Source organism: Drosophila innubila (assembly GCF_004354385.1).
Source record: "Drosophila innubila isolate TH190305 chromosome 3R unlocalized genomic scaffold, UK_Dinn_1.0 2_E_3R, whole genome shotgun sequence".
Lineage (NCBI taxonomy): Eukaryota > Metazoa > Arthropoda > Insecta > Diptera > Drosophilidae > Drosophila > Drosophila innubila.
Genome location: NW_022995380.1, coordinates 15403147 through 15425440, shown reverse-complemented (window position 1 = coordinate 15425440; position 22294 = coordinate 15403147). Strand labels below are relative to the sequence as shown.

Below are 22294 nucleotides of genomic sequence, written 5' to 3'. Positions count from 1 at the left end.
TGCATTTAGCCCGTACCTCTGTTGACACAATAAGATGACCACAAGGACAATAAGCTAGGAATGCGTTCAATGTTACCCATGGGAAGTGTGCACTGGTAGGCGAAAAATGAGTTAACAACATTATTTGCCCTTAGCCAAATAATGAAATGGACGCAACATCAATTTTATTAACCTCAGAGACAGACACAGACACACTAACACGACAGGCAACGTGCAACATTGGACGAGGCAAGCCGCAAGGCTCTGCTTGCCATAAAATACATTTTGACAAGAGTTTTATCTGGCACGTCGCCTCGGCAAGCTGAATGTGCGTCATAGCGATTTATAAGCATTAGGATTTGTTGCCATCAAGATCTGGTCGTGTCCAGCTCAGCTTCTCGATTCTGTGGTTGTGCGTGCTCTCGATGATGTACCTATGATTGTTGTTGTTGTTGTTGCTGTTGTTTGGCAACCTTATGAAATAGTCGTCTTACGGATATTATTTATTCTTTCTCAGTGTCAATGCACTTCCGCCAGTTGTATCTTGAAGTGTACTTTCATTTTCTTTGATTCGAGTTCATTATCTTTAGCTTCACTGATTTTTGACAACTCATTAACCGTGCATTAGCACGGTCTCTGACATTCCATAGTTCATTGCTCATACGCCACGTTTACTCTGGTTCAATGACCCCTTTCTTCTCTCTCTCTTATCTTCTCTCTATCATTCTTTGAAATGTCTTCCCTTATCATTTATATTTGACACTTTTCAGCTAAGAACAAACTCATAGCTCAAATTCCCAAGTGTCACTTGACCAACGAAATCAATAGACGATTTCTCCAACTAATTGCAATAATTTGCGACTTGACTTTGGCATCTACCATTAACACCCCATCAGCCCCCATTCAGTGGCCAGTTTGAGACGTTTTGTCAAATTATACGACAGACAAACAATGGCAATAACTTCAAGAATGAGTGAAAGTGTTAATTTCACAAATATATTCCCATGGATCTTGCTGACTGTTTTGGGGGAAATGGCTATTAAAGATGACTGTTGGTTTATTTGTCATGCTTGAACTTTGAACCCCATATTTTTGTTTGGCTAATGTACACAATTAAAAGGGGTTCTCAACTTTTCTGACAAATACCGAGTGGTGATTAAAGCTCCAATTGATTGTGTGAGTAACAAACTGTAAAACTGCTAATGGAGTGCACAGTAAACAAATATAAATACTGTCTTACACCATAGATAAAGTTTCCTTTTTACTGTCTTTAATTATGGCAAATTATTTTGATTCAATTTATATTTGCTTTAAATATACTTTAAGTTTCGAAATAAAAGCAATAAATAATTAAAGATAAAAAGAACAATCCATCAATATCGCGGGAAAATGCTAGAATACTTTTCTTTTCGGTATTAAATGAAACCACAAGAATCTTTAATACAATTCTGCATATACTCGTATTATGTTTCTTTTCGAGGACATGCTAAGTACATGCCAAGATGTGTAGTATACACAAAGGCGCAACTTTATATGTTAAGCACACAAAGGCGAAAAGTTAGTGCTTTCCCTCGACTTTCTCTCAGTTTAAATTGCTGTACGCTAGTTGTGCTATTTGAGCTGCAACTCAAAGAAATGTTTAGCTTTTGAATAAAACAAAGGAAGTTAAAATTCAAACTGAAGAAATCGAAAGCATTTGCTCAATAAATGTGCCAAATTTGCAAAGTAATCGGAAACTTAATGTGAAGCTATAAAAAAGCCGTAAAAAATAAACAAGCAAATCAATTAAAGACAAATTGGAAATACGATAAGTCTGTCATTTTATTGTCTGGCAATAAAAATTTCTACATTTACTGGGTAATCTGTAAGCAAAGTTTAAGAAAAGTTTGCAGTTTGTCCACATTAAGAGTAAATCATGTGCCCGGCGCTATAAATAACCAGTGGCCTACACGCCTACACATCTAAGGGATTGGCCACGCCCCAATCGTGTCTGCACATAATTTGTGAAATAAAATACTCGAACATGGCCAAATTGAAACAAAATTAAATTGCAATAAATCAACGTGGCGTTAATGGCGTTTTCACTGATAACCATTAAGTAGGCGTCGCCAAGGGCTTCCACAAAGATCTGGAGCAGCAAATAAATAAAAATCACACATACACACGCACACACACACGCACAGATATGTACATATGTCAGAGTGTTTGTCCGTCTAGAGGGATTGGGTCTTTGGTACCCTGCCATTTGTATATTCTTTTTAACGCCTAATTGATTTGTATTTTGCAAGCTCGCCAGGGAGCGGGTGCAGACGTCGCCAGGGGAGGGTGGGGATGAAGATAACTGAGGGGAAACTGCCACATGACACATGCCACATGCCACACGCCACAAGCATGGAGTTGACATTTTTCTTGCCAGCCCATTGTTGCTATTGCTATCATTTTGGAATGCTTGCCAAAACACAATCAGCGCTCAAAGGCATATCTGATGTCCTGTTTGTTGACAATATGTACTCGTTTCTTATAATTTTTCTGATGTTTGTATTTAGCAAAGGGAATTTTTGTAAAATAACAACAAATAAGAATCCAATCAAAGGTAACCTAAATACACACATACTTAAATGTTACCTTAAATAAACAAATCCAATATTTTTGACATTAAGCAAGTTTTATAAAAAGATAAAATTACACAATATATTTATAAAGCTTACACATTTATGGTAAAAAGGAGTTTATTTTTGTATGCAACTTCTATGCTTTCTGTTCATTAATTTAACCTTTTAAATGCCAAAAATGAATCGATTATTGACGAAGGTTACATTTTGCTCAATAAGATAATCGCTATTGCTTCAAATATATAGGTTTTAAAAAATCTAAAATTTATACAAATTGTTGTAATGATACTGTATTATCTATCTGCCTTTGCTAATGTTTCTCAAGAATAATTTATGCCGATTGATGAGCACCAATGCTGTTTTATCCAAGCAGTATCAAATAGCTCAATATGCAGAAAAATAAACATTGACTCCATTAAATAATTTCTACACTCTAACATCGATATAGAAAACATTTCTGGTAAATTCCATGTATTGTATGTATTTTTCAGCTTCTTGTACAAATCATTTAACAAAATACACAAAAGAAACCACGGGATGGGTATTTAAATAGCCAGTAAAAGGCAGTTATCACTGAAAGTAAGTGCACATTTGTCTTTGAGATACATTTGCTATTTGTAATCATTGCGGAAGTTGTCCTAATGACAGACACAAGAGCATATTGTTCTGTAGGCGGGGATAACAATAAGCTCTGGTAAGATAAGAGTACAACCAGAACAATGGAACTGCTGGCACACACCCATACACACACCCATACACCCACACTTGTCAGCCGGAAAGAGAGAAATATAATGCAAAAAGCAAAATTTAATTTTACTTCATAAGCACAAAATGCCACTCAGTTCATGTGGCAGGCACTGACAATATTCCAAATACAAATACGAAAGCGTTGCACAAAAATGTGAGAAAATGAAAAAAACTAGTTGGTGAGGATGAAAAAAAGGAGCAACACTTGCACGTCATTGCAATGACAATTTGCATGCATAAGCATTGGCAACAGCGAATGAGCTGCCAGGCAATAAATTTAACATAACCCAAGTCAATTACATTTTAACTGCCATGCACCGCGGCCACGGTGCGTATGAGCTACATGCAGGCAAGAGCAAGCCCAGCAAAGTGTGCTACAAGTTTTTGCCGGAAACGGAAGCGCCCACTCATACACACTCACAGACAACAGACATAGTCGCCTGCTGTTTTGTCTAGGTGCATGCAGCTGTAAGAAACTTTAAAAAAAAAAATACAAATAAACTCAGCCAGAAGGTCGTTGAAACACAAACAAAAACAAAATAAGAACGAGAAAAGAAGAGAAAAAAGAAATGCAGACGCGACCCAGGGGCACTTAAAAAATCGTAAAAATGGTTGCCGAAACGCAAGCGAAAATTGTAAATTATGCAAATGGCAAAAGCGTTGAAATCCGCGCCTAAGGACCGAGACCAAGCCAGATAATTGCAACAGAATGTGAACTGCAGTAATAATACTCGTAAGTAATACTAACATAAATTGCATGCAAAGCGAGGAAGCATAAAAGATGAGATACTTGGAGGATGGCTTTAAAGTGGGCAAATTTTCATCCTTTTATCCTTCTTGAATTGCTTTTATGTCAGCTCGTAATGCGCTTAATGAAAAACGCAAAGGCGACAACCAACAACGAAATGATGCTCAGTAAATACTTGAAATACAACTATGGCAAAAACTTCGTTTTCAACTCGAATACGAGTACTCGACTTTAGCTGAAACCCGTCAACAACAGCTAGTCGTCCGAGCGGAACTAGGTCAGCGTCAGCAGTTGACAACGCACCAAAGTATGCAATGAATTGTGGCACTTTAAATTAAATTAAATTAAATTAAATGACTTCAGAAAATTTCATGATGATGAATATTGTTTTTATTGTGCGACACTTTGAAGTTAATGAAGTAAAAAACGTGAAAGTAGATTGGGAGGGAGCGCAGAGGTGAGGGAGAGGAACAAGTGAACCACTGCAATCTGCAGCATATTTTTTGATATAGTAATTTAATTTCATTCACGCCGTACTTTTATTGAAATTTTATATTCAAATAAAGTTTATAATAAAGGCCACAGAAAACAAACAAAAAAGTACATCTCATGAAGAGGGAATTCATTAATTTATATCTTTCAATATTGCACTCAACAATATCCATATAATTCATTAACAGCATCATCAATCAGTTGTTTATTAAAACAGCATCTTCATAAAAAAGAACCACTAACAAATTCGTGGAAATTTAATTTCGACAATTCAGCGAATGCATTTTCAACGCCTTTGCCAGCAGCCACATCAAAGTGACGGAAGTAACTGTGAAAAAAAGAGAACAGGGGTAAACAATATGTAAAACGGAAAAGCGTCATATGGGATGCGATATGAGCAGCATTTACGGAATTCCAATAAAATTGGAACAAACATCCCCTTGGCAGAGCTCATTGCCATTGACAGTTCCATTGGCCCGAAGGTGTTTTTTGGTTTTTATGAGCGCTACTCATTCTGACAGATGACGAGCGTGGAAAATGTTTAAGAAACTTTTGCGTTGCGGTGCGTTCCATGTTAAACTAAACAATTGTCGAAATACATGAACTGTTATACATCATTCCAAAGTTTTGTGGTTCTATCATTTGGCTCGGTTTTCTCTTTGCTTTCAACGTTGCATTTGTCATTTGCCACATAATTTACTTTAATGGTATTTTAGTCGCAAAAAGAAAGAAATAGAAACTTAAAAGCAAAATGTTGCCAGCGCGAGTAACAGTACGTGAGCAATGTCAAAAGTGACAAACACTCACACAGACATACTAGCACTATGTGTGTGGTTGTGTGCATGTGTATGTGTATGTGTGTCTGAGTGCATAAATGATGAAGTGCGTGCTTGTATTTGGTTTGCATCGCACGTACACTCCATGCATTTTTTTCTATGACTCAAAGCACTTTATAATGCCCTCCCTCACACACATTGGCACAACCACACACACACACTTATACACATACTTATTGAGACATTTGATTCACATTTAATATTGAAAAAAATAACATTATTCAATTAACCCATTGCTTGTTTGATTCACTTTGAGGTTTCATGTAAAATTGTATCGTACTCGTAACAACAATTAAAAAGAAATTTATTAGTTGCTTAATTAACGTTGGGATTCTTGCTTAATATTTTCATATTTGTTATTAGTACCACAATTTAAATAATCGTTCTACATATATTTTAACTCGCTAAGGAACTTCAAAAAATAAGTACTTGTAAATAGATATTTCCTTTCATGTTGAACTTCTAAACTGAAACTTATGCAAAATTCTCTCAACTGCGAAACAGATTTAATTATAATCCAAAATACAAAGTTTTAGCCAAGTCATTAACTGGCAGTCCCCAGAAAGTGCCATCAGTTGAGGCAACTCTGACTCTAGAGCATATGTATTTAAAGTACCTAAGACTGAAGAAAGTTAAGTTTTTTGCACATAACTATTTTGGCCAAGGGCTAACACGTAGTAAATCCCTCAACGGCAACAACACTGCAGCAATTTGCATAACACGAGCTGGCAACACACACTTTTCATTTACACACCAAATTACTTGTTCTGACAAGGATAAGGCAAGGCAAAGACGAGGCAAAGACGGGCATCATTTGCGAGTTGTTTGCTTTAAATAGAATCAAAGTCAGCCGCCAAGTGCCGCCCATTGCCACAGCTGTGAGTCCGTTAACTGTTAAACCAACAAAATCAGAAATAACAACTCGGGCTTCTAGTTTTAGTTGCGACCATGGCCACTTGACTGCCAGAGGACTCACTGTACTCTGTCAGCCTTCTCTTGCCTGCACAGCTCTCTCAGTTTGGTCTGTCTGTCTGTCTCTTTTTCTGAATTGCCAACTTGTCCGGGCTGTTTCCTTATAAAGCTGCTGCATTTCCGGCAGCGTTTCCAGCTTCCGTTTTTCCTGCTGCGTTTGTGTATGACTGTTTGTATGTGTGTATCTTTGTTTATTTTAGTGTAGTTGTATTTGCAAGATTCTTGTTGCTGTTGTTCTGTCTGTTGGTCTATATGTTTGTCCTATGACAACTGTCAGTTGTGGAATTTCAAATTAAAAAAAAACCTTATTATGATGCCGATTGCTTCACCGTTTTTATACTCACTGCTTTGGTTTTCCTCAGCATTCTTCTTCTATTATTTTTCTTTAAAGCCGTCTTTAGTAGCATTCACGTTCTCTGCGCTTTGATAAATCATAAGATTCAGCTGTGCAACAAATACTAATTAAATTTGTTTGATGGTCAAGCCAAAATGCGAGTGACAGCTCTTGAAGAACAGCTCAATACATTTTATTGTTGATTTTGGCAGCTTTAAACCAAATAATCTGCACTAAAAATTGTTTACGCGCAACTTTCTGGTAGTTACGAAAGTTTCAAAGATTTTCGCGAAGAAAGTTTCCTGTGAGATAGATAAGAAACTGGTGTTGGCATCTAATGATATTTAGGTTATCAAAGCAGAAAGTTTGCTTACTTAAAAACAATGCAGTTTGACAATTCCCTGAATTTTGTTACTGTGTATTATGTATTATATAATAAAACTGTGTACTTATCAATTAGAATGTAGGTTGTAAATGTGTTTTATTAATAATATATGCTATTTATTCTTAAGTAAACAATATATTAAAATGTCTAACAGTATATATAGAATTCTTTAGATCTTTATGCAGGGTATTTAATAGTTCAGCATCTTCAGTCTTGTTTTCAACTTTGCCCAACAGTTTATCTGCTGACCCAACACATAACGCGATGTGAAACGACAGCCAAATCTGTTGTCACGCTTGCTTCATTTGGCAGATATACTTACAATAGAATACTTAGATGCATGGTAAGAGCGATAAAGCAAGAAGATAGAGAGAATTAGGAAGATAGTCATGTGTCTGCTGCTTATGTGTTAATTAGCACTGGACATCCTCAGCAAGACCTCACTCAAAGTCAAATGGCAAGGAAAATATTCAAATTTATGCCCGTCTTGACTACGGCACTCGAAACATGGCTATCATGATTTGCCTACGACTATGGGTATATGTTGTTTTTATATATGCAAATTGCTATACCACGTACTCGTATGTGCTTGTGCGGTCATAATTTTAACTAAATACGCCTCCATTCAGCTGGAGTCTCCTGCGTGTGTAATTTGTTTTGCATAGTTCTAGGCGCGTGTCCCTATTTATTGTTTACTCGACAACAAACTGATTGTCTGGTCAATCCGGCATGTGCCTCGTCCTGCGCGTAAGTTATGTTTATTTTCCTGCTATTTTTGGGCCAAATTTAATTTGGCCTTTTCACGATATTTAAGGAACCGCTTTGGCCATTTGGGTAAATATTTATGTGCTCCTTAATTTATTTATGCTCATTTTTTGCATAACAACAACATTTAGCACTGATGTCCAATGTCCTTCATTTCTTTTGCAGTCATCTATCTATTTCTTTTGCGGCTTTTATCTTTTTTCTGTATTTCATGCCGTTTAGATTTACGCACGGCTCATTTGATTAATGTCTCCTTGTGGGGTAGGGGAATCTACCAGTCGCTTGTGCAAAATTGTAATATTTAGGTTTTAAATTTATTGATGTGTTCTTTTTGGGTCAGTTGTCAAGCTGCTTTGTGCTCTCTAATAAATAAGTTTCTTAAATTGACTTTTTATTTATTGTTTGGAGAGCATTGAATTTTAAGAATTAAGAGAATGCCTTTTCTGCACAATTAAATAAAGCTTATAGTTTATAAGACTCTTTAACAATATAATATTTAAAAGAGTTGCACATCTTTATATATGTACTTAACAAATAATTGTTGTAACTTATGCAACACATTTAAACCATAATCTGCACCCTGTAGAATATTATAGCTTAATAACTCACAGACCAGCTTCAAAATGGGCTAATAATGGCTTATTACCGACATTTACAATTTCCCGTTTAGCATTAACCACATTTTCGAAGCCCCAGCAAAGCAGCTGTGTCCAACAAACTAACCAAAATTTTGGCCAACATAATTTTGGTAATTTTTCACAACCGCCAGTTGCTTACGCTCTATCCGTCTCACTTTCGCTCTCACTCGCACTCGAGCTGTCAACAGTTTGTCATGCAAACAAACATAATGCACACACACACACACACACACACACACACACTCACAGAAGCACGCACCCAACACTCAGCTTGCATCTCTCTCATCTCTCCCCCAATGTTAATGTACAGAATGGAGGGGTCGCTTTATTAATTTCAATTTGTGTCAACATCAGTGCCAAATATGCGCAGCCAGTGAGCCAAGCGAAATGATTTAAGCCAGCTGATGACAAAATGTTGCCCATTAGGCGAATTAAAGCGCATTTTTTGTGGTGTGCTGTGTGGTACACATCACTCATGTGCCTCCCGCTCCTGCTCCTGCTCCTGCTCCTGCCACCATCCAGTGACTCTACAAATGTGGCACGGGTCTGGCTTTTGTGGCTTTGGTTCAAGCGTAGTTCATAAAACTCAACGACTGACCATTGTTGTCCAAACAACAGCTATAATAAAAACCATGATTGATGCGCACGGCTTGACCCAAATGCATGTTTTGATACCTACTTAACAGATATGCTGCCTTTTCGGTCTCATCTCCTTTACGACACACGCGTGAGTGTGTGTGAGTACGTGCCTGTGTGTGTGTGTGTATGTGTGTGCGTGGACAATATGCCGCTGCTTAAATATTAAACAGCATTGCTCACCCAACAAGCCGTGAGTTCATCGAACTTTCGTGCAAGCCAAGAAGCTGCCACTTCGCTTTTATGGCAACAACATCATTCAGCTTATTATCTCAGACAATTCTTGCTAGCTTACCAAGCTTCGTATACGTAATATTACATTTAATTTCACTTTATGCTTCTTTCGAGTGCCGACTTGAAAACAATGTAATCGCTATTAATGGAAACTGAAATAAAAAGGAAAATGCAACGCTCCGAGTACGAAAAGGAAAACTACTTCCAATGAAGCACTTTTTAAAAAGCTATCAATGGGAAACTTAAAATTAAATAACTACAAAGCTTAAAAGTCCTTCCTATTACACACATAATAAAAGTGAAAAACAAAAATATTAAATTATTTCCACCAATATAAAAAAATGTGATATATTTTTTCCACCAATATATTCGAGTCTGAAAAAACTTCCTACAAGATATTATTATTTAATTCACTAAATAATGATATTAAAATGGGTTTATTTTTTGGTTGAAATCTGTTTAATCCAATTTGCTGTAAACAGTTATTAGCTGAATAAATATAGTCAGAAGTGTCTCACTTTTCAGTTGTAATCAGAGCATCCCACATGTTACTTGGCACTTGTGGGTGTGTGTGTGAGTGTGTGATTAAACTGAAAATATTCTATTTTCACTCTGCTTGCGGACCTTGCAACAGCTGCTGATTTATAAGCGCAACAGGAGCAGCTGCATCTGCAAATACAGTGTATTGTTTTTTCTCTTTCGTTATTAGTGTTATTGTAGTTGATGTTGTTGTTGTTGCTATTGTTGTAATTGCTTTGCAGTGAAATGAAATTAATTTGGCATTGCCAGTGTTTTGTGACCACACATTTATCTTGCTGCTGCACTTTACAATTTGTAGCTGCTGAAATTTGTCAACCAATGCGATTAGGAACGACTTTAAGCCACAGCCACAATCCCAGGCACAGTTACAGTTACAGCTCCAACTAAAGTTACTTCTACTAGGGTAAAAGCCACGCTAGTACCATAATGCAGGCTATGTGGCACTTGAGAGCCACAAGGCCACAACAGCCGCGGTCTCAAGTACCTTCCATTGTTATAGCTGCCACACTTAATAACCAGACATAATAGTTGCGGTGCCCAGGCAACGTTGCACAACAGGTGGCAGCTATTGTTGGCTTGCAGCTTGCCCCTTGCAACTGGAATCATGACTCTACCCTCTTGCGAAATTGCCTTTTAATATGAACTTACGGTTGACCAAGCAGTCTAATCTGCAACCGGTTAAGCTGTTAGACCTTAGGCTTTTTACTTAACTCTTTAGACTCTAAATTAAATTTTGGCACTTTTATTGCTCCTAACAAAAAGCAATTTCCTTGAGGTGCGAAGCGAAATTGAAAAAGGCATAATGACTTGCTAAAAAAAACAAGCACAAAAAAGGACGAACCTTTCGCAAAAAAACACACACAAAACCAGCATTGGTTGATCATTAAAAAAGGCTTAGAACGTGCCATTTATTACATTTTTATAACACCCAACAGCATGGTACTCGGAAAACTGAGTTAGGAACTTGAGTGAAATATTGTTATAAAAAGCAGATTCCCGAATGAGTTTCGAAAAACAATTTCTTCATAAAAAAAAAAAAAAAAAAGTGAGTGTATGTATATAACGAAATTAAAAAAAAAAATATTGGTAACCGATTAAAAAAGATTTATAGCTGTATTTTAATTTCTTAAAAAATTACTCGATGAAAATATAAAGTCAATCCATAAAAAAACAACAGGTATATATCTCTATAACACAATATACTTCAGTTAATGCAATAAAATTAAGAAATACGTTTCTTTTTTAAATCCATATGACTAGGAGTTTTTATGTTAAACCTCATGAATTTTCAATGAGAAATAAAAGCGAAATTGTTTTCTGAAATGTTTGTTTTGTATTTATGTACTTTTATAAACGAGCCGCAAATATGCGAAGCTTTTAACACAGCACAAATATTTTGCAAACAGTTGCCAACAACAACACCAAAAGAGTGTGAAAATGTATAAACCTACACAAAAACAAAAAATTGGGCTATAATAAAAATAAGAGCTGAGCGTACGTTAAATGGCCAAAGTTCCAACAACTTTTTTTTGGCGTTGCCGGGTTTTACTTGGAGTTCAGACTTCAGCAAAAATTGTCAAAGTCATGCTAGAAAATTTCAGACTAGGATCAAACACTTCACGACACAAAGCAGCAAAGAATTTAAATACGGACTTTGATGCAAGAATATAAAAAAATATGAAAATCATTGCAACATGTTTAAAGGTTCCTAAAATGTAATTTAAAATTTAAAGCGATACACATTTAAATTATGCATTAAAAAAAATGCAAAATAAGAATGAAAAATCAAGCAGACTTATTTAAAAATAAATGTCTGTCTGGACACTTCTGCTCATTTGGCGTTTTGGTTGATTTATGCGGCAATTTGCGCAACACGATCAACTTCCAGGAAAAAGGGCAGCTCGTGGCCTGTTTTCCAGCTTCCACGCGTCAAGCAGTTGGCCAAATATATACTTACATACTTCTTTCACGGACGCCGCAAAAATAAAAATACAAGTCTGTGCCATATTTTACAGGCAAAAAGTTGTAGAATAAACTTAGGCGTCTTTAGTCTGCCGGCAGGCAAAAGCAAACGTCATGACTGTCAAGTTTCTGAGGGCAAGTTTATTTTCAGCGCATGGTTATCTTTTGGCTACCCTTTAGACGGTGTTTTTCTTAAGGCAAGCTTAAAGTTAAACTGATATCTAATAGCTGTACGAGTATGTTATGTTCCTTGAAATTTAAGTATAACTAATGACTGAACCTATGTAAAGATTATAAAATTATTAACGGTTTAATTAAAAAAGCCTATAGAAAAAGTCAAGCTCTTGAATTCTAGGCACTTCATTACGGCAGCAATTTCCTGATAGGAGGACATTGCAAACCTAATTACCTCCACAAACTGAACGTGAAGGCTTCAATTGATAGCAACAACTTTTGTTGTTTGCTTTCTATCATTACCACGGGCAATGTTTATATGTATGTATGCTGTTGTTGTTGCTGTTGACGTGACTTGTTGGCTCGAAGACTAAACTTCCGATGGCACATCCTGTCGTCGATTCCCAGACGCCCACATTGTCCCCGAACTCCCAATGCCCCTACGCGTAAGTTAGTGTCTATCATTTTTATGGCTATTTAAAGGGCCATAAACAAAGACGCTTGTGTGTGGTAGTCAATGTATGTGTCTGTTGTGCGTGTGTGCCTAAAATTGCTCTGATATTAAATTGAGTTTTATGCGTGATTTCCGCTCTTAACACTTTGTTGACGATGAATTTTATGGACGGTTAGTGAAGCGTATTTAAAATCATGCACAAACATATCTCTCCATGTCCATTCCTTTCTCTTACTCTTCCCTATTTTGCTCTTCTTGCAGACGGAACAATTTGCTGTGTTGTGGATACTTTTCACTATTATTGTGCTAGGCAATTCGGCGGTGTTGTTTGTCATGTTCATCAATAAGAACCGCAAGTCGCGAATGAACTACTTCATCAAACAACTGGCGCTGGCAGGTGAGTGTGTGAGGGAATCCCCCAAAATGTAACTAAAGTATACACTATATTATTGTTTTAGATCTGTGCGTGGGATTGCTCAACGTGCTGACGGATATTATTTGGCGCATTACAATATCGTGGCGGGCTGGGAATCTGGCCTGCAAGGTCATTAGGTTCTCACAGGTGTGCGTGACGTACTCCTCCACCTATGTGCTGGTGGCCATGAGCATTGACAGATACGATGCAATAACGCATCCAATGAACTTCTCAAAGTCGTGTAAGTCCCTCAGTCACAAAACTTTTTTAATTGGAAAATCTTTGGCACTTGGCTTAACAAGCAAAATGTTTGTGCTTCTCTTGCAGGGAAACGGGCTCGTCATTTGGTGGCTGGAGCCTGGATTCTCTCCGCGCTCTTCTCGTTGCCAATATTGGTGCTCTATGAGGAGAAGCTCATACAGGGCCATCCGCAGTGCTGGATTGAGTTGGGCTCGCCCATGGCCTGGCAGATTTATATGAGTCTCGTGTCCGCCACTTTGTTTGCAGTCCCAGCTCTAATTATATCCGCCTGCTACGCAATTATTGTAAAAACAATATGGGCCAAGGGCTCTATATTTGTGCCCACAGGTAGGTTGAGTGGATTCACTCCATCTCTTGGTATTCTCTTCTCATTTGGTATCTCGCCTAGAACGTGTAGGTTTCGGTGCTGCTGCAACGCGACGTGCCAGCTCCAGGGGAATAATACCTCGTGCCAAGGTCAAAACGGTCAAGATGACACTGACGATTGTGTTTGTGTTTATCATATGTTGGTCACCCTATATCATATTTGATCTGCTGCAAGTCTTTGGCCAGATACCGCACTCTCAGACTAACATTGCCATAGCCACATTCATACAGAGTCTTGCACCACTAAACTCGGCAGCAAATCCACTTATATACTGTCTGTTCTCCTCGCAAGTCTTTCGCACACTCAGGTAAGAAGCAGACCATCATCAAGGTACCCTTAACCTTAACTAACTCCACTCAACTACCTCTCCCCTCAGCCGATTTCCGCCCTTCAAGTGGTTCACCTGCTGCTGCAAGTCCTATCGCAACAACTCACAGCAGAACCGCTGTCATACAGTGGGTCGACGTCTGCACAATAGCTGCGATTCCATGCGCACACTGACCACATCCCTGACAGTGTCACGTCGCTCCACGAATAAGACAAATGCCCGGGTGATCATCTGCGAGCGGCCCACAAAGGTGATTACAGTTCCGGCCATGTCAGAGGTATGATAGCTGGCGCATACGACCCGTAAACGTTCATCGTTTGCCATCCATGGTCCGACATCTTTTAGCGATGCGGAGTTCCTCTAAATAAATCGCTGAAGTGATGCGAGGCTTAGACAATAAGTGCGATATTTGTGTGTATGCAAAGCGGAAACTCAATTCGAATATATGTAGATATGCTACGAATTTCAATGCAAGTACAAGTATCTCCCATTGCAATTTATCTTAAGTATTTATGCATTAGATTTTAAGCAGCTCTTTTAATATTCTTAAACAATACATTTGTAAAATGAATGACAATTTAACATCACAATTCAATTGCACAATTTTAAAAGTGTTTCATTATTTTCCATCCAATACAACAAAAGAATGTGTTCCTCTTCTAATAACGATCTACAAAAAAAAAACACATTTTTTTAATAAATACTACATGAATATCCTTCTGCAATGGACTCCAGTACTCAGTGATGTTAGATTGGCATTCGATACATTATAGAAACAATTCCTACTCGTATTCTATTTACCAGACTGATATTATTTATTTACATGAAATTAAAAATAACTGCATTTCTTTTAAGCCCAACTAGATGTTAAACCAACTAAGTATTTATACTATATTTCAAACTAATCTTAATCGTACCTCTATTCTGCCCACTATATATATTATACATACAATTTCTTCTTCTGTAAATATATTATTGGTTGTCTAAGCATTAAAACCAAAATCTATTTAAAATTAAACTTAAACATAAGAGTTAATAGAGCATAACGTTGTAGTCAATTTGGTTTAAGCTAATATTTATTTCATAATTATGTGTACAAAGCAGGCGAATTCAAAGAATAAAGGTCAAAATAGTCGAATCTGTGGTCTTTTAAGTATTTTAATTCATTCTGGCACGCGCCACAAATTTCATTCTTTAGTCTCAATGCTTCAGCGCACAATGGGCTCAAGGACGAGCAGGAGCAAGAGAGTGCTAGGCGAGTCTGGCAAAAGGACATATGGCGCATCACAGGACAAGGCAGTCAGTTCATTTTCATTCTCACTTCATTTATAATTGTTATAAGGACTGCGGCTTTTGACGTCAACGAGCAAATACGAAAAGTCAACACAACAAATTGAGCGACTTTCTGACGAAAATATGAGAACATATTTGATACTGTTTTGCCGGCTTTGCAAACAGCCAAAGGTTATTTTCCTTATGTTATATAATTTGCAAATATTATTATATCTAAGAGAAACAAAAATAACCTTAGGACTGATTCAACACATACATTCATCTGAGTCTTTGCTGTTTCCCTGTATTAAATTCCTTAGCTTAAAGGAAACTTATGATGTAGGTTGACATAATCAATAATTATTCTCTAACAAATCGACAGTCAACAATTTACTTACCATAAGAAAGTGCATCTTGTCACATTTAAAATTAAAAGCTGTTGAAATGCGATTTAAATTCAGCACAATTGGTTGGATTACGTTTTGCAATTAGTCTTTTGCTTTTTTACTTGACAACTTCTAATTGAAAAGTCATTAGAGACGAACAACACTTAGGAAAAAGTGAAAGCCAACTTTATGTTCTTAATGTAAACAAACTCAAAAGCATTAGGTATGAGTCGATTTGCTTGAAGGCGTACAGAAAATGAGAATTTTTAATTATGGTAAACCATGTGCAACATGAATCTTTGATAAGGAAACAATTTAATTTATTATCACTTACATATTATTTACGTATGCTGGCTTTTTCCTTCAGAAATGATTATGAATCACATATAGGATCAGAATTTAATTCAAAATTTGTGTAATAAAAGTGAAATTGTAGCCATACGCCCGTACACGTAGATTGTGTCACAAATACTTAAAATCACAGTGTAACTTCATATTTTTGGAATCTGACTCTTTAAATTTCTGTGCAGCTCTAACAGTTAACAATGTTTCCCAACTATTGCTTTAAGAAACGTGCCGATGATTTTGGCTATGAGGTATTGTATATGCCCAAAAACAACTATGGCCCAAATACAATTCAATCGAACCGGCCAATGAACCATTCTCATGGCAGATCTCGAACGCGAGCTCAGCAATGCCCGAAAATGTGCTACGAAGATCTTATAACGCTGCAGGCTCTTCGAGAGCAAAATGAACGGTCTAATCTGAAAGCTCAGGGAAATGCACCGGTTCGAAGTGTGGAGTTCCGCTTGCCTCCATTGGACAAGCAGCGACAGTTTTCAATGCGTCAGCCCGGAGGATCGGCATCGTCGGAGCGAGAGTTGTACCGGAAACAGCAGCAACAACATCAGCAACATCAACAACAGCAACATCAACAACATCAACAACAGCAACAACAACAGCAAACGGAATCAGCTTCACCCACTGATATGCCATCGAGTGGCTCCGAATCTGTTCGCGACCTACAAGACTCCTGCGCAGATTTCTTTAACATTATCTACGAAAATGTCTTGGAGGCAGTGAATGGAGCTGTCGAACAAACGGTGGAGAAGCACTTTCAGGACATCCTCTTGAAGGTGAATCAGCTAACTTCGGAGATGACAGTTCAAAAAAATATGCTTAAGCAAATCAATAGCGAACTGATGGCTAGTAAGTGAATAGATGCCACCTATTTAAGTGAAACTGGTTCTCATCCTCTAGCGACTTCCTTAGAAATCTCCGAACTTAATGAGACGAACCTCAATCAATTCAAATTCATTGCACAGATGCTTATTGACAGTCAGACGATTCACTATCGATCCCTCAATCAGCAGCGTCAGCTGAAGCAGCAAAACTCAAATGAGCAGGATCATCCAAAAAGAAGTGCCAGCTCGGAGCGACCTACGGGTGGTTGCAGTCGTTGTCAGAACGCTAATGTCAACGCCAAACCACAACAACAGGCTCAACGACCACAGCATCAGCTGTGGCAACAACAAGATGCAAACCTTTTAACATATCTGCAACCATCCTGTAAAAATTGTAATACCCAAAAGTCGTCTCTGAAACCAGACCGTACGATCTTACGCCGAACGCCCAAGGGAATCTCTACCGCCAGCATGCCCAATCTGCATCAAGCTTCATTCTCATCATCCACTCCCATCAATAGCAACAATAAGAATAAAGCCCAACGCCCGCAGCGCTCACCCACGCCAAGTAATTGGAGTCAATTCGGTACTAGGCGTGTTGTGAATCAAACAACGCCTCCAACATCATCCAACTTTAAGAAGTGCAGATGCCAATGTCATTCACCCGCCCCATCACAGAATATCAACTACCTGCTGAGCAATAACTGCTCTTTGGGTCGGAAGCTGCGAACTCTGAGCAAAACGTTGCCCAATATGGAAGATGACAGAGCGCACACATAATCTCTTACCAAATTCTGAAGTACACTTGGACGCCAATCATCTGTTGCTTCCAATTGTGCTCCATTAAAATGAAAGTGGAGCACAAATGGAAGCCATAGCTGATTGGAGTTCTGTAGATAATAAAATTTTACAAAATTGTAAGTCTTTTGCAAATTGAATGTCTTACATTTTTAATATTAATATACGAATATAATAAAATCTATCATGTCTTTACATTATTTATTTTTTCTTAGCCTTTAAACATTGAAATAAATCGAATATCTAGGGCGAATCAAGGAATCGAAACATCGGTAAATTCGGTAAAAAGTTATTATCGGTTTTATCTTCTCGGCTTAAGCTTTAAACATAAGATTTGATAAGCTTATTGTAGGTCTACCTTGGAGAAGATTTGATAAACAATGGCAATGTAAATTAAAAAAAAAATAAAAATTAATAAGTGTTGTTTTATACTAATTATTACTTACAAATTTGATTGAAAGTGGAAACTTAAGACTTAAAATTTTGAATTTTTAAAAAACACAGGGTGACTCATTGCATAAATTTGAGTGCAAAATAATTTAAGAGGCCAATCCATGATCAAAATGACATTCCGAAATATCATGAATCGACATGACGTAAGGCTCAAATACAAAAAGAATTTCTTGGGAAGAAGGAAGTAGATGGGTAACATTTGTAAATGGTTAATTAGGTTGGGTTAGGCTAGGTTAATTTTAATAACATTATTTTCAAATTTTGAAAAAGGAAATGGATATAAAACGAGAGATAAATCAAAGAAATAACTGATAATAATTGTGAAACGAAAGATAAATCAAAGAAAATAATTGTGAAAAATAAAGCAGACATAGAATAAATACTCTTTTTAAGAGACCAAAATTATTTCAACTGCTCAGTCCGCGTTATCGACACCTATGAATCGCTTCTGTAGCTTAACAGCTTCATAATCCTTATTCTTGCTCATATAGCGTTGAAGAACTGGAGCCAATAGCTGCACATCCACTGTATGTACATCCTGACGTCCAAATATGAACGTAGCCAGGTTTGAGAATAAAATATTTAGGGAGGCGCCAATCAAGGTGTACAACAGGAATGACATGTGATATACAGAAGTCCCACTGTGTGGTTCACTATCAAAGAAATGAATCAAGACTTAGTGTAAAATCAGTTACTTAATGTTAACAAGTAGTACTTACTATTCGGCTGTGGAATTAAGATAACGATTCATATCGAAATCGTAATCACAATGCTCTACAGAAACCGGCAGCTTGGTGTGACGAAAAGAGCCGGTAACATTGGCGATCTGTGCATTGACAGCGATCCAAGCCATAATGCCAAATGAGAAAATACTACTAATAAACATGCTCTGGAAATAAAGAGGGTATTACAATACATTCCATTTATTGGTTGTATATTTAGATACCTTTTCGTCCACCCAGGGCATTAGCATGCCCACGGTAAATATGCCTAGCATGGGACCATACAAGCTGGACTGTAATGTAGCGGATAGTTGAAGCACCATGCCCAGATGCTCCACCACATACACCATGAAAATAGAGCTGATACCGAATACAATCACAACCAGGCGCATTGTCAAAGCCACTGTGCGCTCCGACATGGGCTTGTTCTTCATGCGGGGCTTCACAAAGTCCTCCAATATGACGGCAGCCAAGGAATTGAGCAGCGTCGACAGCGAGCTGAGAGCAGCACTAAAAACGGCGGAAACAAAGAGACCCGGCAGTCCGGGCACAACTCCCAGGACCCGCATCACCAGCAACGGCACCAGCTGATCCCGACGCCCAGCCAGCTACAGAGGACGAACTGTAGATCACACTGCCCAGATCTTCATTATCATCAGTAGCATACTCACACCAGTGCTCATTGGATCACAGTCATAGTAGGTGGCAAAGCACACAAGACCCACATAAATGCATCCCATGTAAAGCAGAATCAGTCCAATGCTAAAGATGAAAAGCGTCTGTTTAATTTCCTTTAAGGAGGGCAAAGACATGAAACGCTGTATGGTGGTCTGGTTGATCGATGTGCTCTGCAGCTTAAAGAAAGTACCGCCCAAAAATACCGATAAGACGCTCAAACGCACTGTGGGATCTAGGCTCCATCTGTTCAACAATGAAAGGAATATTGAACATAATAATAATTTAATAAATTCAGGCTTAGATTACTAACTCGGGTAGATTAAGACGACCGCCATCTGCATTGCGTTGCCAGACTACATCAAATCCACCCAGATCTAGGGTGCCTTTGACCATAATGACAACTAGCGATCCGTACATTACAATACTCTGTACAACATCCGTCCAGACAACACCTCTAATGCCACCGACCGTGGTATAGAAAGTGCAGATAATGATCACAATCGGCGTAATGGTATGGATTCCTATACCACTGACCTGATTGAAGGTTAGAGCTGGCACATAAACAGCAATAGGCAGCCAAATGATCTGCAATCATAATCATAACGATATAATTGTATACAATACGGAATAGTTGTACATAGAATACGTACCGCCTTCAGGACAAAGAGGGAGGCTCCAAATATACGCATTCGTCGGCTGAAACGTCTCTCAAAGTACTGAAAGAGTGAGTTTGTGTAAGTAAATGTGTGGAAAGAACTCTGAATCCTTCGGTTTAGTTTAATAAACTATAGAGAAATTTCAAAACTCAGTTTAAGATTAGATATAGATATATATATGTAGATTAGATACACATTTTAAAGCTACAAGAAAACTACCGTATCTGCTTTTGTATTAAACATATTTATTAATCATTTAGTAGTAAATTAATTAAATTTATTGTGGGCAATTCTCATCGAGCTTGAGTTGTGTTATGGATTCGTGGAGCTTAAGTTCCTCCATGTCCTTCTCAATTTCCTCGTCGCTGGACACACTCTTATAGTGTCCATACCAATACTTGCGCAGCACAGGTGCAACCAGCTCCATATCCACCTGTCGTACATCCTGTTTTCCAAAGTAAAATGTTGCCAGCAGTGAGCAAAGTATAGTTCCCATGGAGCCAATGAAAGTGTACCACAGAAAAGATATCTCGTGCAGATTGAAGCCGTTAAACTTTGTTGCATCACTGAAAGACAAATCATGAATATCCTCAAATAGAATACACCCAGCACCAGCTGGAGCAACAACTCACGGACTGCTATGGCCAGTGGCATTCCATTTATCGGGCAATTCAAAGCTGTAGTCACACTCCTCAATAGACACAGGTTTTGTGGGAGAGCTCAACTGACCGTTGGCCATGGCAATCTGAGCTCGCACCACAATGTAGGAAATAAAGCTCGTAGCGAATGAAATGCCAATAAGTAAACTCTGCAATGGTAAACAGTCATTGTGGTCATTAATTGGATAATCTCTTATTAAGGCTAGGACAAACCTCTGTTTTTACAAAAGGCAGTAGCACGCCAACAGAGAAGGCGCCTAGAAGCGGTCCACAGGTGATGGCAGCCACTGTAGAAGAGAGCTGCATGACCATTCCCAATTTCTGTACAATGGGCACACTGGCCATCGAGATGAGTCCAAAGACAATGACTACTCCTCTGAGCACATAAGCCGTCTGGCGTTCAGTTAGCGGACGACTGCGATGGGGTTCGATGAAATCCTTAAGCACCACAGCGGAAAGGCAGTTGAGTGCAGTGGAGAGAGAGCTGAGTGCAGCGCTAAACACTCCTGCCACAAAGAGACCCACAAAGCCGGGCACGGCACCAGCACTTTGCATGACATACAGCGGTATTACCTGATCCTTGGCGCGTGCCAACTGCAGAAAGGAAAACAGAATTGAGTCACCCTCACCTTGTAACATTATTTGTGTTACTCACTCCCGTGGTTATGGGATCACAGTGATAGAATTCTGCAAACGCAAGCATTCCAATGTAAATGCACATGGCCATGACTATGATGAAGCCTGTTAGGGATATTACTAATGTTTGTTTGACTGCCTTAATGTTCGGCAAAGTCATAAACCGCTGCACTGCCCCCTGGTTTATACAATTAGCTTGCATCTTAAAAAATGCACCACCAACAAGCAGGGCAAGGACGCCCATACGCACCGTGGGATCAAAGGTCATGCTGAAAATTTTAATGGCACAAATTAGTAACAAACAGGATATAGTAGAAACATATATTGTAAGCTAAAGTTGCTGTTAATTTACATTAAAAAAGCTAGCTATACTGTACTTACTCAGGACCCACTAAACGATCGAATTCTCGATTACGTTCCAAAACCACTGATAAGCCACCCAAATCGTAGGTGCCTTTGACAATAACAAATCCCATGGCACCAACCATTACAATGCCTTGAATAACATCTGTCCAGACAACACCCTTAATGCCACCCTATGGAATTAGATATCATAAATGTACATATTAGAAAAGATACATCTTTACATTAAAATGTTACTTACAACACTGGTATAGATAATGCAAATGAGGCTGGTGATTGGCACTATTGTATGCACACTTATGCCGGAAACTAAACAAAAAAATAAAAGAAAAAATTCTGTTGTGAGTGTGGTGCCCAATTTGCTTAACAGACAGGAGTCGAGACAGACACCATAAAATCCTTATTTCCTCTCATGCTAACTAAATTTAATTTGCAGTTGTCTGAACACTCACCTTGATTTAGTGTTAGCGCCGGCACATAGATGCAAATGGGTTGCCAAAGTATCTGTAAAAGTGCCACAATTAAAAATATTAATATCAGAAAACAATTATGTGTAGCTATACGTTTTAAGAACTTACATTCATCAGTACGAATAGACAAGATCCAAA

The 22294-nt window shown here is 38.1% G+C and overlaps 4 protein-coding genes across 5 annotated transcripts in view; 2 read left to right on the top strand and 2 right to left on the bottom strand.

Annotated features, from left to right (window-relative positions):
* The window catches only part of LOC117790235 (cardioacceleratory peptide receptor), a 34980-nt gene extending 20618 nt beyond the window's left edge, over positions 1-14362 (top strand). The window contains exons 3-7 of the mRNA XM_034629590.1: positions 12770-12905; positions 12967-13164; positions 13251-13511; positions 13582-13858; positions 13928-14362. Of these exons, the coding sequence (XP_034485481.1) occupies positions 12770-12905; positions 12967-13164; positions 13251-13511; positions 13582-13858; positions 13928-14162 (1107 nt within the window). The 3' untranslated portion in view covers positions 14163-14362. The remainder of the gene's footprint in view (positions 1-12769; positions 12906-12966; positions 13165-13250; positions 13512-13581; positions 13859-13927) is intronic.
* A 1611-nt stretch (positions 14363-15973) lies between these two features.
* LOC117790236 (putative mediator of RNA polymerase II transcription subunit 26) lies at positions 15974-17649 on the top strand. Of its 2 annotated transcripts, XM_034629593.1 has the most exons (3): positions 15974-16133; positions 16211-16746; positions 16810-17649. In XM_034629593.1, exons 1-3 carry the CDS (start codon positions 16117-16119, stop codon positions 17499-17501), a joined length of 1245 nt encoding a protein of 414 aa, XP_034485484.1. In that variant the 5' UTR covers positions 15974-16116; the 3' UTR covers positions 17502-17649. The 2 variants fall into 2 exon arrangements, with proteins under 2 accessions (XP_034485484.1, XP_034485482.1); XM_034629591.1 differs by having other exon boundaries at positions 15974-16746.
* Positions 17650-18387: 738 nt separating this feature from the next.
* Positions 18388-20061, bottom strand: LOC117792688 (sodium-coupled monocarboxylate transporter 2-like). The gene is made up of 6 exons (XM_034632919.1): positions 20023-20061; positions 19683-19957; positions 19366-19615; positions 18919-19302; positions 18692-18861; positions 18388-18625 (listed from the first exon to the last, which is right to left on the bottom strand). Exons 1-6 carry the CDS (start codon positions 20059-20061, stop codon positions 18388-18390), a joined length of 1356 nt encoding a protein of 451 aa, XP_034488810.1.
* A 244-nt stretch (positions 20062-20305) lies between these two features.
* Positions 20306-22270, bottom strand: LOC117792685 (sodium-coupled monocarboxylate transporter 2-like). Its single transcript, XM_034632910.1, has 8 exons — positions 22265-22270; positions 22139-22190; positions 21928-21995; positions 21705-21859; positions 21343-21592; positions 20901-21281; positions 20661-20836; positions 20306-20594 (listed from the first exon to the last, which is right to left on the bottom strand). Exons 1-8 carry the CDS (start codon positions 22268-22270, stop codon positions 20306-20308), a joined length of 1377 nt encoding a protein of 458 aa, XP_034488801.1.
* Positions 22271-22294: the final 24 nt, after the last annotated feature.